Source organism: Miscanthus floridulus, chromosome 7 (assembly GCF_019320115.1).
Source record: "Miscanthus floridulus cultivar M001 chromosome 7, ASM1932011v1, whole genome shotgun sequence".
Lineage (NCBI taxonomy): Eukaryota > Viridiplantae > Streptophyta > Magnoliopsida > Poales > Poaceae > Miscanthus > Miscanthus floridulus.
Window position 1 is genome coordinate 113,739,693 of NC_089586.1, and position 16,423 is coordinate 113,756,115.

At 42.0% G+C, this 16,423-nt stretch overlaps 1 protein-coding gene across 1 annotated transcript; it reads left to right on the forward strand.

Moving 5' to 3' along the window:
- Positions 1-115: 115 nt before the first annotated feature.
- On the forward strand, positions 116-6,429 carry LOC136467614 (uncharacterized). Its single transcript, XM_066466375.1, has 5 exons — positions 116-5,058; positions 5,650-5,826; positions 5,951-6,147; positions 6,226-6,309; positions 6,410-6,429. Exons 1-3 carry the CDS (start codon positions 4,846-4,848, stop codon positions 5,960-5,962), a joined length of 402 nt encoding a protein of 133 aa, XP_066322472.1. The 5' UTR covers positions 116-4,845; the 3' UTR covers positions 5,963-6,147; positions 6,226-6,309; positions 6,410-6,429.
- The last annotated feature ends 9,994 nt before the right edge of the window (positions 6,430-16,423 follow it).

Here is a 16,423-nt window from a genome sequence, read left to right on the forward strand (position 1 = left end):
TTGTCTTTTGCAGCATCAGGTGCTCTAGTCATTTCATATCATTATTATGCTAATATAATATGATTGTGTGTTATAAATCCCTATTTTGAACTTCCTTATATCATTTTTCCATCTGGCGCTAAGAATGCTAGTGTTTTATTTGCTGTGCATCGGTAATTTGTTTGCACCGTCGATTGTCTTCCATACTATCAGGTAGGCAGTCCTGGGTGTAGCTTATCTTTACTCAATATTACTATGTTAGTCTTTAACCCTGTTTCTGTATTTTGTTCCTTTTGCCATGCATCATGGATGATGCAATTTGTAAAAATTGAATTCTGATATCTATCCACATTTATTTCTAAGCTTAGGTCACCTGTTTGATTTCTGGTAATATTAGTTTTATTACATGTTATTGATGTGATCCTTTGGAAGGGCGGGCCTGGTGCAAGCGGTAGAGTCTTACTGCCTGTGACCGGAAGGTCCCGGGTTTGAGTCGCGGTCTCCTCACGTTGCACATGCGAGGGTAAGGCTTGCCACTAACACCCTTCCCCAGATCCCGCACAGAGTGGGAGCTCTCTGCACTGGGTACGCCCTTTTTTTTATTGATGTGATCCTTTATTGATGCTTGGAGTTGGGTTTCCGTTTTTCATTGCAAGTTGACCTACCAGAGGTTATAAAGCATATAGCACTAGTGTGCAGAGGATGATGGAGTGATCAAATTTCATATAAATTGCTAACAGTGCAATGTTATACATGTGAAACCACAACACAAGTAATGCCTGATCACTGCAGTTTCAATTTTCATGCACAGGGCCAGGGCATGTCCAGAAAAAAAGGAGCAGGGGCATGCTAGCCGAAGCTAGTTTCGCACTAGCTGAGAGCCTTATGATTAATGCGAAGCAGGGTCATCTATGGTGGAAATTTGTGATACTATGTGGGCCAAGAATTAAGTGAGAATCTGGGCGCCTGCTTGGTTTACTGTAGTTCCACCCCTTATGATGTTCAGATAATTAGTGACATAATCCACATTCAGTACTAAGCTTAGTTCACCTGTTTGATTGTTGGTTATAGTAGTTTATTACATGTTATTGATGTGATCCTTTATTGATGCTTGGAAATAGGCTTCTGTTTTTCCTTGCAAGTTGACGCACCAGAGGTTAGAAAGCATGTAGCACTAGTGTGTAGAGGATGATGGGGCGATCAAATTTCATGTAAATTGCTAACAGTGCAATGTTATACATGTGAAATCACAGCACAAGTAATGCCTGATTACTGCAGTTTCATGCACAGGGCCAGGGGGCCCCAGCAAGAATACTGAGCATGGGCATGCTATCCAAAGCTAGTTTAGCACTAGCTGAGGGCCTTATGATTGTGCGAAGCAGGGACACCTATGGTGGAAATTTGTGATTTACTATGGGCATGGGGGACAAGAATTAAGTGAGGTTCTGTGCTGCCCCTTCTGGGGTGACTGTAGGTCCGCCCCTACACAGGGCATAGATTGTTAGTAGAACATATGGAATTTAAAACAATTGTTTCATGATGTACGGACAACTAGTGTGAGAATCCATACTGTACTTGCTTCTTAGGAGTATGTCATTATATGTGCCAGGGCAAAGTAGTCATGTTATTTCACACACGACATTGAACTTTGAAATGGAACCTAGCTTATTATAGTAAGATTATAGTTTCTCTCTGTGAACTTCCTGTGGTATATTTGATTGCGTCAGATATGACATCTATACATGCATATTAGGTCATTTTATGATCATATTTAATATTCAGTAATTGCATTCATACAATCATACCATAAGCTTATAGCTTCATACATAATGCATAGTGCATAAATGGCATATCTGGAATTAAAATTTCTGGACTATTACATTTCTACGAAGTTGCAGCATTTCTGCCTTTACAGCAAGTTTATAGATGTTAATACAAGCAGCAGATTGTAGAAGCGACCAAGCAATATGTATAAAAATGCTAGATGTTAAATTTTGAAATTGAAGTGACACTGTTTTAGCGAGTAGTAATTGGCCTCCCTAGTTCTTCCTGCAATCCAGTTGTGTTGGATGTGGTGTCAAAGCACAGGTAAGGTTATGTTATTAACATTTCCAAGATTCATGCATGCATAGTTTAATATCTCTCTGATGAACAACTCTGTTGCTCACTTTTTGCCGAACCTATAATATTTCTGCATTTACTCAGGCATTCATGTGTCACATTGTGTTATATGCTAAACAATATTGAAAATAAAGTAGTACGTCTTGTTGTGTTAAACCAGGTAAGATTATCAGTCTTGTTAATTAATTAAGCAACACGATTGAGATTCATGTTGGTAAGAAAGTTGGATACCAATTATCGTTGTTTCATATCATCTGGTATACTCGTATTAGTCGTATAGACTGATCACATGTTATTGCTGTTTTCCAAGCTGGTGTGTCTATTTGATTAGAGGAATTCTAGAGATTTTCTTGTGTTCTCCATTCCTTTATTTGTAATTCTTTATGCTGGGAGATAGGCACTTGCTTCAGGCGATGGAATCCTGGCTAGTTTTTGATTCTGCATAGTACTTCTTTTTTTTCTCTTCAATGCTGTTTCTATGCTTGCTCCCCCCTTCCCTCAAACATGATGCTTGGTCCCTTCTTGCTATCTGCCATGGATGATGCGCATGCAAACTCTAATATCAGTACGGCATTTAGTACTAAGTTCAGCTTGCATGTGTTTTTGCTGTCTATGTTTGTGCTGTGTTCATGCTATTTATGTGATCCTTTGTGTTTATACATGTTATTGATGCTTGGAAATGTTTACATTGCAAGTTCATCTACCAGAGGCTAGAAAGGATGCAATACTAATGTGCCAGGGGAAAGCAGGCAATGTTATTAGGATGCAGCACACGCTGGTCATTGAAGTTTGAAAGTTGAAACAAAAGTAATTATAATAATGCTTATAGTCTGCTACTGCGAACTTTGTGTGCATATTTTCTTGTTTGATATGACATCCATAGGTAGTAAATATTAGGTCATTGCATGCTTACGTTTTAGCTTCATGCGCAACACATAGTTCATTAATGTCATATCTGGAATTAAACTTCCTGTAGTACTGCATCAAAAGATGACTTTAAGGACAGGATAATTAGTGCAAATTTGCATTGATTATCCTGCCTAATGCCATCTTTTGATGACTGGAGGACTATTTACATTTTGCTAAAGCTGTGACGGTTTCTACTTTTACCGCACTTATAAATGTAAATAGAAAGCAGCCGATTGTAGTCCAATCAGTAAATGCTAGATGTTAAATTTTGAAATTGAACTGGCATTTTTTTGGTAAACTAATAAGTAGTAATTGGTCTCTTGAGTTTGTGTAATGCATTTAGAAGTGCTGGATGTGGCATCAAATCACAGGTAAGGCTATGCTATTAACATGGTTATGTCGTAGCTTCAGGCTTCATGCGCTATGATCTCTCTCTATGATTGATCAACTCTATTACTAAGTTTTGGTGAAGTTGTAATATATCCGCATTTACACTTATTATATGTGGAAACCTTTTGTGCTACATCATTTTTTGTGTTACATCATGCATGATGAACATTGTGTTACATACTAATATATCCAAATTCACTCTTCTTTACACGCAGATATGTAGTTTTGTTGTGTTGAACTAAGTAAAGAATCTCAATGTTGTCACTTGATTAAGCAACAAGGTTCAGACTCGAGTTCATACAAAATTTTGCTGAAAAGTATGGTTATCCATTGGTGGCATCCTCTTCCTCTGATATGGGTGTTGTTATCATACATCTTCTGTTTCAGTTTCTACTGTCACCATTTTGTTTTAGCTTGTCAGCTTCTACGTCCTACTTGATGCACACTTCACTTGTCCAGTTTCTACTGTTGGCATTTTGCTTTAGCACATATCCGGTGATTTTACTTCCTGGCTGATGCACACTTCACTTGTATCTTTTGCACATGATTTGACAGTTATATGTTGATCTCTGAAACTTAACTACTGCAGGCTTTAGATGCAGAACTCTATGTTTGAATTGTTGCACAGTTATTTGTGGCATCAGGAACACAGAAATGTTCAGTTGGTAGCATAATTGTTTCACAGGATATCTAGTTTATTTATATACTCAGCCTAAAACCAACATAGATGTAATCTTAACTATTAAAACTTCGACACTTTGTTGGTGATTTTGGCATTATTTAGCATAGATGATCATTCTAGCTTTTTTTTTTAAAAAAAAAACTCAAGTAGAACTGCTATTGTAAACCTAATCATTCACTGCTTTCATGGTGTGGTAGCTGATATATTTTTTTGGTTTATATTAACAACTTGTATGGTTCCATAGGAAATGAATAACAATTTTTTGTGGTGAAACTACTAAGGGCTTGTTTGAATGTAGCCCAGGTGCATCCAACGCCTGGGACAGTCAAGATTCTCATGTCTTCATCCAAACAGCCTTCAGTGTCGTGTCAATTCCCTAGAAGATGGACAGTGGCCTTGTGGTTGTGGCTGATTACTGCTTGCTAAAAACATCTACTGCGCCGTAAATCACAAGGGACCATCACAAGCATAAGATAATTTGTTGATTCGACTTATTTGATTTCCATGTAGAAAGCGGACAATTGTTATTTTTTGCCTTGTCTGTTCATCACATAGGGATTTTTTTTTTAATTTTAACACTTTTTGAAAACTAATTTTAATTCTAACACTGTCTGTTTTTTTTTTAAACTAACACTTTTGGCCGCGTTTATTGCCCTGGCGCGGCCAAATGCCTGTGCCGCGCCATGCATGGTGGCGCGGCAGCGGGCAGACGTGACGACGACCGGAATCGCGACCGGTGATGTGGCAGGGCTCTGCCGCGCAGCATGGCGCGGCAGGGCCAAATAAATATCGCGAGCGAGCCCGCCCGCACGCACCATCGCCCGCCGCCAGCTGCATGCGCCCCGCCGCCGCGCAGCGCCCGCCGCTGGCACGCGCTCGTGCCCGCCCGCCCACGCTGCGCCCGGCCACTCCCGCCGCGCAGCGCCTGCGCCGGCCGCGCCACGAACGCCGGCGCGTCAAGGCCGTCCGCTCCTAAGGTACCTCCCTCTCGATTTCATGTTATTTTGATTATTATTGTTTTAGGATAATTAGTGATTTATGGTAATTTATGATAGTTAGAGTTTTATGATTGTTATTGATTTATGATAGTTTGTCAAATTTAGGATAGTTAGTGATTTAGGATAGTTAGGTTAGTGAATTTGCTTGTGATTTACGTAGGTAGTTTTTAGGTTTGAGGTTGTGTGTTCTAGTATAGTTAGGATTTTGGGTTTATGGATTGATTAGGTATTTATTATTTAGTTTATAGTTAGTTATTTAGTTAGGGATTTTGGGTATAGATACTAGTTTATAAATGTCGGTACTTACTAGTGCGTGATACGTTGATTTTGATGACTTCATGAAGTTTCGTCAAATGCTTATATTCCCGGTGAAGTTGTTTATGTTACTAGTGTGAGATATGTCTGTTAATATTACTTTGAATATATACATGTGCTTTCATATTATGTTCGTATTGTATAACAAGTAGTTCAAATTTTGCAATGCTACATAATGTTAATTTAAATTTTGTTAATTTGAATACTTTAATGCTTAGTTTATAAATTTATAATAGGATGACCTCTCCCACGCAGCACCCGTTGTACCCTATTCTTGAGGTGGAGTACGACGACCAGCACCGAGCACACATCTTGAGTGACAACGACGCAGAGGTGACCTTGCCTACTTTGAGGCCCCGCACGCACACCAGGGCGCACCAGTGGGACGAGCGTTATGCGCCGTACATACGGCGTGCTGGCTTCTTTGAGCTTGTTCGTGTTGTCAACCACGGTCTTTCGTCCCTTGACCCAGCACTACTTACTGCAACTATAGATGTACGTAAACTTTCTTGTAACAAATTTGAGGCAACTAACAGTCGTTCTATTCTTATAACAGGTGGAGGCCTGAGATCAACACGTTTCACCTACCTTGTGGCGAGATGACCTTGACCATACAGGACGTGAAGGCTATTTTTGGCCTTCGGTTGGGGGACTTCCAGTGATAAGGATAGTTGACAACGATCACTGGAGGGAGCTGGTGGCTCAGTTTACTGGCTTTCTTCCACCGGACGACGAGGCTTCCAAGAAAAATAAGTGAGAAATTGAAGCCTATTTAATACTTGCATTGCTTTTCTACAGCCATCGGGTCTCATTTTCTTTGGTAAATTTTAGGAAAACTTTCGGTGTTTCGTCGTCCTGGATCACGGAGCGTTTTGATTACTTGGACCCACAGGCTGAGGAGGCTCAGATCGATAGGTTCGCTCGAGTGTGGCTCTGACACTTTCTTGGTGCTTTCCTCTTTCCAGACGCCTTAGGCAACACCATCAGCTGGATCTTCCTTGACATACTACGCCAGCCATGGGAGATCATAACGGCGTACAGCTGGGGCAGCGTAGTCCTGGCATGGACGTATCGACAGCTATGCGTTGTCTGCCGTCGCACCTCAGGGTATGCGAACCTTGGAGGTTGCTCGTACCTACTTCAGGTTTGGTGTTGGGAACGATGGCCCGTTGGGAGGCCCCTTAGTACTGGTTTATCGGTAAGTACTTCGGTTCATTATATTCTTTGATATGGTTACATATGATGAGTTTATTAATGGCTAATTCATTATCGTGTTCAATGCAGCAATGGAATGGGCATGATACACTCCCTACAGCTCTGTTTATCTGGACGGAATCAGAGTTAGTTAGAGAGAATGCGAGACACAAGTACAAGGAGTACACGGACGGCCTCGACGTCCTGATACAGCACCAGGTTACGCTCTCTTTACTATCATACATGTGTCTTGTTCGATCTACACTATATCATAGCCTAACTCAATTACGAAATATTCAGGTGCATTGGTGTCCTTGGGATGCTCCGGAGCTCCAGTACTATCTCAGTACTGTCACTAGGGATGAGTCAGAGGAGTATCGCTGCAACGTCCCTCTTATTTTCTTCCACGTGGTCGAGATTCACTTGCCCATCAGGGTCTGCAGACAGTTTGGAAGAATGACAGACTGCCCACCACCGCTTTACTCCACTAACCAAGGATTGCACGGGTGCATTATCGAATAATAACAAAGCTATAATTCAGAGGTATGTGTGGTACAACTAACATCGTTTTGTTGCAGGTATGACCGCAGGAAGAGGTACAAGACCAAGGATTGGCGCGTGACACACAACACGTACATCCACTTGTGGGAGACCAGGGAACGACAGCCGGTCCATGCGGGTCCTCCACACGACCAGCACACCTTCGACGAGTACCTACGCTGGCTTCACAGGTCTACGACGAGTACTTGTGGAGGTAAACATAAACTAGTCCGTTCTAAAATTGTTTCTTTAGTGTATATGCGTTTGAGAAATACACTAACTTTAACGTCTATTTATGCAGAAGGTGAAAAAGAGCTGCAGGAAGCTAGCTCAAAAGTTGAGCTACATGGACACTCCTTATGAGGAACCGCCACTCCTGGCGCGGTCGGGTGGCATGTCTTCAGCCTCTTTGAGGACACTAGCCGGCTTTTCTCAGCCGGTGACAGGTGCCACTTCCGCGGTGCGTACACCACCACATCATAGCGCTGGGAAGGACCCTGCAACCGAGGACGACGATGACGATGACGACGACCCCCTGGGCTTCCGCAGACAGCACGATCAGTGGGACGATTGGCCGCAGGACGAGATCGGCATATCTCAGCTGGGTGGCGCCCCGCTTGGTACCCAAGGAGCTCCACAGGTACTAACAAAGGTAGTTTCTTTAAATACGTAGGCTACATGAACTAACGATCATAAAGAATTCTAAGTAATCGTGCATATCATATACTTGCAGGGTACGAGCCGTACGCACCGGCGACGTGACCACACCGATGTTGGCTACACTCCCAATGTGTTGCCAATAAATCCGAAGAAACATAGGCGTCCGAGGGATCCTTATACTCCTGGGTCTTAGTTTGTTAGGTGGAACTATTATTGGCGTCCGAAACTTATAGGCTTAGTTGATTATGTTATGTCGAACTTATATCAAACCAATGAAAATGTTATGTGACAGCTTGTCAACTTTCGCACTGACTTCATTTATTTGTTTCATATTCGTTTTAATGCGTCGCGACATCACTGCATGCGAGATTAAGTAGCAACTAGTTTAGAAATCGGCAGTCCCGGGGTATGTCGACGCCGGTGGCCGACGTCTTGCGCGAGGGGTCGAGGAAGCTGGGGTCCATAGTCGCGTCGTCGCCGATCCTACAATATGGGGCCAACAAGCCAAATAAATAAGTTCTCTTAAAAAATATTCGTTTCAATCCGATCCAATTTTTCGTAATCGATTAGTTAACATGGTGGTTTACCGTATTAAGAAAGACGAAAAAAATATCATTGGCTTATCAAATTCTCTATTCGACCGTGAAAAAAATTCAACAAAAGACAAATAAATCCACTATTGATTTTACGTCAGGCAATACTTAGAATAACTCCCACTATTAGCGCGATGCGTTCCGATTAAACCATCCAGGTACCGCCGGGCGGGTGGCGGGCACGGCGGCCAGGCAGGCTTGCTGCTCGGGCAGGTGGGACTGCTCGCGGGGTTTAATTCGGCTTTGCCGCGCCACGGATCAGGGCGCGGCATTGCCGCGCCAAGGTCGATGGCGCGGCAGACCCTGCCACGTCATCGGTCAGCGATTCCAGTCGCCGCCACGTCAGCCCTCTGCAGCGCCACCATGCATGGCGCAACACAGGCATTTGGCCACGCCAGGGCAATAGACGCGGCCAAAAGTGTTAGTTAAAAAAAACAGACAGTGTTAGATTTAAAATTAGTTTTCAAAAAATATTAAAATTAAAAAAATCTCACATAGGAGTGTAGGATATGACTGAATGTCTGAATATGCTTCTTTGGTTCGTTCTGATCATTGTGTTGTATATGTGGTTCCTGTTTTTTCCAAGGGAAGGGAGAACTATAATAAAACTCTAGCACAGTGCATTCTCAAATTATATATATGAAATAACCTGAAATAAAGAAGAAACAATACCCTGCCAAGTCCTTTCATTTTCTTTTTCCATAGTGGCTTTGGTCGACGCAGGCGATGTTTCAGATGAATAGAGCCTCATCAAACATTGAACCCAGAATATTCTCTTTATACCGAGAATCCCCTACCAATCCCAAGGACTTGTTTGGCAGGAATCCCAGAGCCTTCGGCCATACACTGTTCATGCACTGTAGCATGCCGGAGCCGGAGGAGCAGGAAGTGAAGCTTCACTGGCTCCGTGAACAGTGATCGCACTACAGTGAGAGGGAAAAGGTGAGGAATGGAAAACAATTCCGTTGCTACAGTGTGCTACAGTGTTCGTCATAGGGTGTCAGTTGGAGCCGGAGCTACCGGGAGCCCGGCCAAACAAGTCCTAAAACATTAGATATGTTGCAAGATCTAAATTTTTAAAACCAGACCGAAACACATATGAAGCTATGAAAAAAATATCGGTGATTGAATCGTCGGTTACATCACAGGCTGCAAATTCAACACCTCTAACCCTTATCTGTCGAGTTGGATGCTTGATTTCCTTTTTGGGACCATCAACCATAAGGTCGACGAACGAAAATTAATATTTCACAGTACCATGAACACCCTTACTCTTGTAGACAGTAACTATAAACTGATCTCCTGCATATAAAAACAACTCCCACCATATGAAAACAACTCCCACGACGGTAACATCTTCAAAGTCGTAACAAGTGTTTGGCCGAACATCAGTGATGATTTCACCGGTAGAATTATTTAGACTGTACCTAAGCAATCTAAGGGTATGTTTCGCATAGCTCACGATAGCACCCCGACATCAGGTGAGCAGTTTTATTTGTCAAGCACTCATTTTTAAAACAACTTCACCCATAAAGCTATTTTTCTTCCCCTCTCACAAAGACATAAGTTGGGATGAAGCTGTTAAAAAGTAGCTTATCCCAGCTCTCTCTCTCTTATTTCTCTCTCCCATCCATGCATGAAGCCGTTGGTGAAGCTGTTTTGCCAAACAGGCTGTGTTCGCTGATCTGGTTTTTCTAGACCAGCCGGCTCCTCCTCTTCACAAAACACTGTTTATCAACCAGCCGCTACAGTGTTCATTTCTCACAAAACCAGCCAGTTTCAGCTAAGTTTCAGACCAGCGAACGGGGCCACAGTTTTTCCAAAACAACTCAGCTTCACCTAGAAAGTTGTCCATGAGTAAACTGATAGATGAGCTATAAATATATATACAATCAACGATTGGCTGTATTATTTGCCATACTCTTAGCCATTATGCTTTAGTTGGACTGGACTATCATTTGTTTAGCGGCTTGTGTGCGGAACTGCGGAGTGTAGATCCCCCTACTTGTCCAGTAAGCTAGTTGTTGCCCTTGAGTTGTTTGTCCCAACAAAGTTATGGTCATAAACATGATTATTTTTGCTTTTTTTTTTACTAAACCCATGTATTTTTAGTTGAGTCGTATCGGAGTTGTTTATAGAGGTGTGAGACACCCTCAGTTATATGATGTTCAAACTCAGTTTTTATTATAAACTGAGCTAATTCTCTCTCTTTTTTATAAAATAAACTATCTTTTTTTTTCTAAAAGTCTCAGCAAAATTCTTTGTCATTTTTTTGGGGGAAAAATAGAGAGGCGGGACAATATTTGATGCCCGCCCGGAGGCAGCCCAGCCGTTGTATTTGATTGATTTGGCACAGTTTGTTTTCAAAACTATTCACCGTGTATATCAGGAGGGAAGACGAAAATTTTGAAATTTTCGTTTGGATTAGTGTTTGGCGCTGTCGTCAACTAACTGGCGGCCTCTAGCAATTCATTTAACTGAGTGGAGACAAATCTGTATATCGATCTCCAACTCACACCATAGGAGAAGATTTGGTGGTTGGACCCTTGGAGAGAGGAGAGCCCACCGTTTTGACCTTCGAAAACAAGCACCCCGCGGCCTGCAGCCAGCGCCATCTCCAGTGTCCGTCATCCTCACGCGTCGCGTGCATAAGTGCCAGGCGTGACACACCACACCCCACACCACACCACAGCAGCCACCGTTCGCATTCGCAGCCACCACGGCAAGTAGAGGAGCCTTCGGTTTCGAGCAGCCACCGAAGCCACCGTCGTGAGCCGAGAGAGATGATGAGGAGAAACACGGCGGCCGCTTGCGTGATCCCGGCGCCCGCCGACCCTGACACCATCTCCGACTCCGGCTCATCTACGTCCGTGCCGCCGCCGCAGCCGGGGAGGAAGCAGACTGACTCTGTCTTGCAGGTAGTCCGTGCTGGCGCGCAGGTCACCCCGACTCGTCCTGAAGACGGGCAACCGGTCGCCGCCGTCGAGGAGGTGACGAGTCAGGTGGTCGAAAGTAACGCCCGCGCGGTGGTGGCGGCCGGGAAGGCGATCAACAGCTACCTGCGCACCCACGGCCGGATCCCGATGATACGTTCGGAAGGCCCCGACTTGGACCTCAACGCCCTGGCTCCTCCGGACGCCAGCCGGCCCCCGCGCCAAGTCGACCGACCTGTGATCTGTGCCTACTGCAACTGCGCATTCTGCTTCGCCGCGCATGAGGTCCCTTCCCTCAATCCTGTTCCGGGGCATGTCTACCCGGCGCCCCCCGTACCCATCACCCTTAATCTTCTCACGCCGCCGCCGGTGGGGTTGCTGTATCGCGATCCCCGGGGCCCGGGTGCCACGCCGGCGCGGCTGCTTGTCTGCTCCTGCGAGCACCACTTCAAGGTCACCATGGGCATGCTGCAGCAGCAGCCGGGTGGCGCGCCGTCGCTGGTGTGGAAGTGTACTATCTCTTGTCTTCGTGTCCTGCCCATCGTCGTGGGCAGCGAAGGTGCTAACTCGCCAGATCTGCATGCTAATCCGGCCCCTCCTCCGGAACCGTGGACATACGCTGGTGCTTACTGGAACTATGTGAAGCCCGGGGACGAGGACATGGTCAAACTCAAATTACATGATGATCCTCTCAACTCTTGACCGCCGGTGAAAGCTAGCAGCACGGAGTCGTGCCGGCCGGAGTCATCCTCGATCGCCCGGCAGGTAGTGGCGTTTGTGAACGCATGCATGGAATGAAAATCATCTGCTCTAGTTACAGCTATCCAGTCCTATGGTCATGTTAGTCTCAGTGATGTGTCGTCTATGGAGTCAACTTCTGGGTGACTTTTTGTCACTGACAGATGGGGTTTTGATGTTCATCAGACCTACTTGTTAGTGACAAAGTCCCATAAAGCCGGTAGTAGAGGAATCAATTATGTTAGTCTCTGCAGTCTTCAACATCTTTAGCTTTTAGTTTTTGTGTTTTTCTCTAATGTGTCGAGTCGTCTATGGAGTCGATTTCATGGTGGTTTTTGTTACTGACAGATGGGTCTAATGTTCATTAGACCCACTTGCCAGTAACAAAGTCCTGTAAAGCCAATAGCAGAGGAATCAATCCTATTACTCTCTACAGTCTTCAACATCTTTAGCTTTATGTTTTTGTGTTCCTCTGTAATGTGTGTTCTCATCTAGTCGAGTTGTACCCTACCTGTGAGAGAGTTGTTATATAGCAAAATCAATCTATATGTCAACAACCTCTCACTTATTACCTTTATTTGTGAAGTAGGCATGTTTGATCGAACTTTTTTTTGCTCTTAATTCTATGTGGAAAGTGGTTGTCTGAGAGATGATTCTGTACGATAAAATTTATGTAAGAAGATTCATGATCTGCGCAGGTAGTGAATCAGGAGGAGCTCTTTTTCAGCTTGTATCCTTCTATTTCATTTCAAATAATCACTTTGCAGAATTAGCATAGAATCTTTTTCTTGCATATATTGTTTGGCAGAGTTCCTCCTAAATTTAACCTGTGAACTATTTTGGAGTTCTGTCAAACATGTTCTTAGCGTCTATCTAGTCAAGAAATAAAAAGGGATCCATGTCTATATTAAAATCGGTACTGGTCATCCTACGATTCAAAGACTATTTACTTTTGAAGTCCACTTAGAAAACTATTAGAGACGGCTCCCAGGTCGAAACCCATTCGTGATTCTACGCATAATAATTCCCAATCTGATATTCTAACCAACATGTAACCAGAGTTTTGATATATATATGGATCGTCAAAACAAAATAGGCTGTTTCAACAACGGCCGATCGAGTTCACCTCACAAAATTAGCTGCCACAAATTCGTAATTGCCCACAAACAAGCATAAGTCTTAGTGGATAGTTTGATGGCGTTATTTTTAAGACATATATAATGAAATTAAACTTGGATGAAACCCTCTCCCTTAATGCAAAGTTTCATTCTATAGTTTCATAAGTGTTTAATTTCATGACTCATAGCGAGTTGGTAATTGTGTCAAAAGAGTCTCATTTCTTCTCTCTCTTTTCAAATACACTGCTATATCATAAAAATTGCCTATGTGACAACCTATTTAATGCAAATGAAACTCACATAAAACTTTCACTGAGACTGACCTTAAGCAATTCACTTAGCTAGCAAGAAGAGAATAGAATGACCAACATTCTCGAGTCTAATGCCTAGTAGTTAATTTGAAGTACCAACACAGAAAACATGAAAAAAAAACCGCATGTCAAGGAGGGCCTTAATGAAAATGCTTGGACACGGTCAGAAAAAAGAATTCTAGTATTTGGGAAAGATTACCTACTCATGGAATACATTGGATTCTAGCACATACCACTACTAAAATGGTGGAATTCTCCTAGTGTTTTTAAAGTAGTAGCAAAACACTATCACTAATCATAGCACATGAGAATCCTAGTTTATACTAAATTTTAAATGCTAAACACTAGAAGAAGCCCACGTCACTAGAAGAAGTCTAAAATTATGATTGTGTACAAAGGAACTGGTACTCTAGCTTAGCAGCTCAAATTGCAGCGGCATATTACCTAGAATGCATGCATATGTACATATATCTAATATATAATTAGTTCAACTCAAGATGTAATATAAAAAAATGAGACCCAACCTAGGAGAAATTAGGTGGTTTTTGTTTGATCATTAAGAAGAGAAATATACACCTAAATTCGGTCTAAGAGAGGATTTAAACCTGGATAGTTGGGTACATTGACTACATCTCTCACCCAACCAATTAAGCTAGACTCACTTTCCTAAGATGTAATATACTCAGTCCCAGAGAGGATTTGAACCTGGGTGGTTGAGTATTATTTTTTTAATCATGTACACACACACACACACACACACACACACACACACACACACACACACATATATATATATATATATATATATATATATATATATATATATATAGCTGGCCGCAGAATAAGTTATTTTGTGGCCACTTTGAGTTATGATAATTACTATACTAATTTACGAGATTATGGTAACTCCATCATAAGTGATTTACTATAGCATTATGGTAAGTATCATCTTGAATTATAGTAACCCATGTATCGTAAATGTGTATTGTCATTATCGTAAATTGATACAAACATTATCGTAAATCAAGGTGGCCATAGAATAAGTTATTATATGGCCAACTGTAGAATAGCCTTACCGTATATATATGTATATACATATATATATATATATAGGGAGAGACTATTCAGTAGCCGGCTACAAAATAAGTTATTTTGTAGCCACCTTCATTTACCATAATTTTATATACTAATTTACCATAATGTCAATACATATTTACGATAGTTGGGTTACTATAACACATGGAGATATTTACCATAACGTTATAGTAAACCACTTAGTAAGGAGTTACTATAATCTCGTAAATTAATATAGTAATTATCGTAACTCAAAGTGACTACAGAATAAGTTATTCTATAGCCAGCTGCAGAGTAATAGTTCTATATATATATATATATATATATATATATATATATATATATATATATATATATATATATATATAACATTTTTCACTCAAGTGCCTTTGTAGCCATTAGACTTTTGATGCTAATATAGCTGTAATAGCTCCAACACACTGTTATAGCTAGCGGTCGATCGAGAAGTTACTTCTGTGGTTAGTTCTTAAATTGTTTGGACAAAGGAGCCAACATGTAGTGAAGTCGCCTTGTTCTTTTTTCGCCATATATTCCGATTGAAATGAAATACTAAATACCCGTAAGGTGGCCATTTCAAAATCATCGCTAAAATCAGCATCATAAACTACCACCACACACCGACAGGACTTCTGATCTTCTAGCAGTACGTGTAGCTACACTTTGTTTTTTTTTTCTTTTAAAGGAAGCCTTATTTGCATCGTAATTAAGCTTCTACTGACGCCGCCAGTGAAGATTTTCATAACATTTTTTTACAAGAATATAGAATGCAATGGATAAAACAATTACTCTTAATGCATAGTTTCATTCTTTTGTTTCATAGATATTTAATTCTAGGACTCATCATTTAGAGTTAAAAACCGAAGAATCAAGAGAGTTTCATCTGCATGAAACCCGCATCTTCTCTTCTCTTAAAAATATTGCCACATAATAACAAATGCTTATGTGGCAACTTATTAAATATATATGAAACTCTGATAAAACTCTCATTGATTCTAGCCAACATCACAGATTATACCGAGATAAGAAAAAAGAAACTTGTATATAAATTCCAAGGAAAAGTGGCCCTTGAAATTTAGATTTTTTTTGTTTGTCGTACACATACCAAGAGTAGTAGAATTGTGCGAATCCGATCCATGCATCCATATGATCACCACCCCGTTCATATGTTCACTAGATCCCTAGCCCTAGGTGGGAATTTTTAGTGCTCACAACAATGAGTTTTCTAAATCACAGGTGCCTGATTTTTGCTTTCCTTTCAGGCGACAAACATCATCCATCTAATCTAAATCCAACCATCAATACTCATCCCTCAACCATGGATCGAACATCTTCTCCCTTGTTGCTAGTTCATCTTTACTTTCGGGCACCTGTAGGATAGGAAATGTGCACAACAATCAATCTCCATACGCGACTGTACAATGTCGCAAAACTTATTAGCACGTACACGGCACAAAGTTTGGAACAAAAAAAATGAGATGCAGGTTCTTCCTGAAGGCTGCTCCTACGTCCTGAGTACTTCATTTGGTTGCCGTCAGCTAGCGCAGTAAGTACGTACTTGCTCGACACAGGTTTTGACGCCGGAGCCACCAACCAACAACCTGGAGACATTGCAGAAGAGATCGGGAAGACAGCCATGCATTCTCGGTCGTCCGATCAAGTCCTGCATGCAAAACAAAAGGTTCACTGGATGAAGAATTCTGGTCAATCGTCGTATACGTGGAATGGCACTAGATAAGCAGCAGTTAAACCCTGCCAAAATACTCCTCAGAAACTAGGCAGTGCTGCTTAAAGAAGTAGGTGCCGCGATGGGCATTTGGCGTGCGCATGGCGTGACCAGCTCCGCCCCT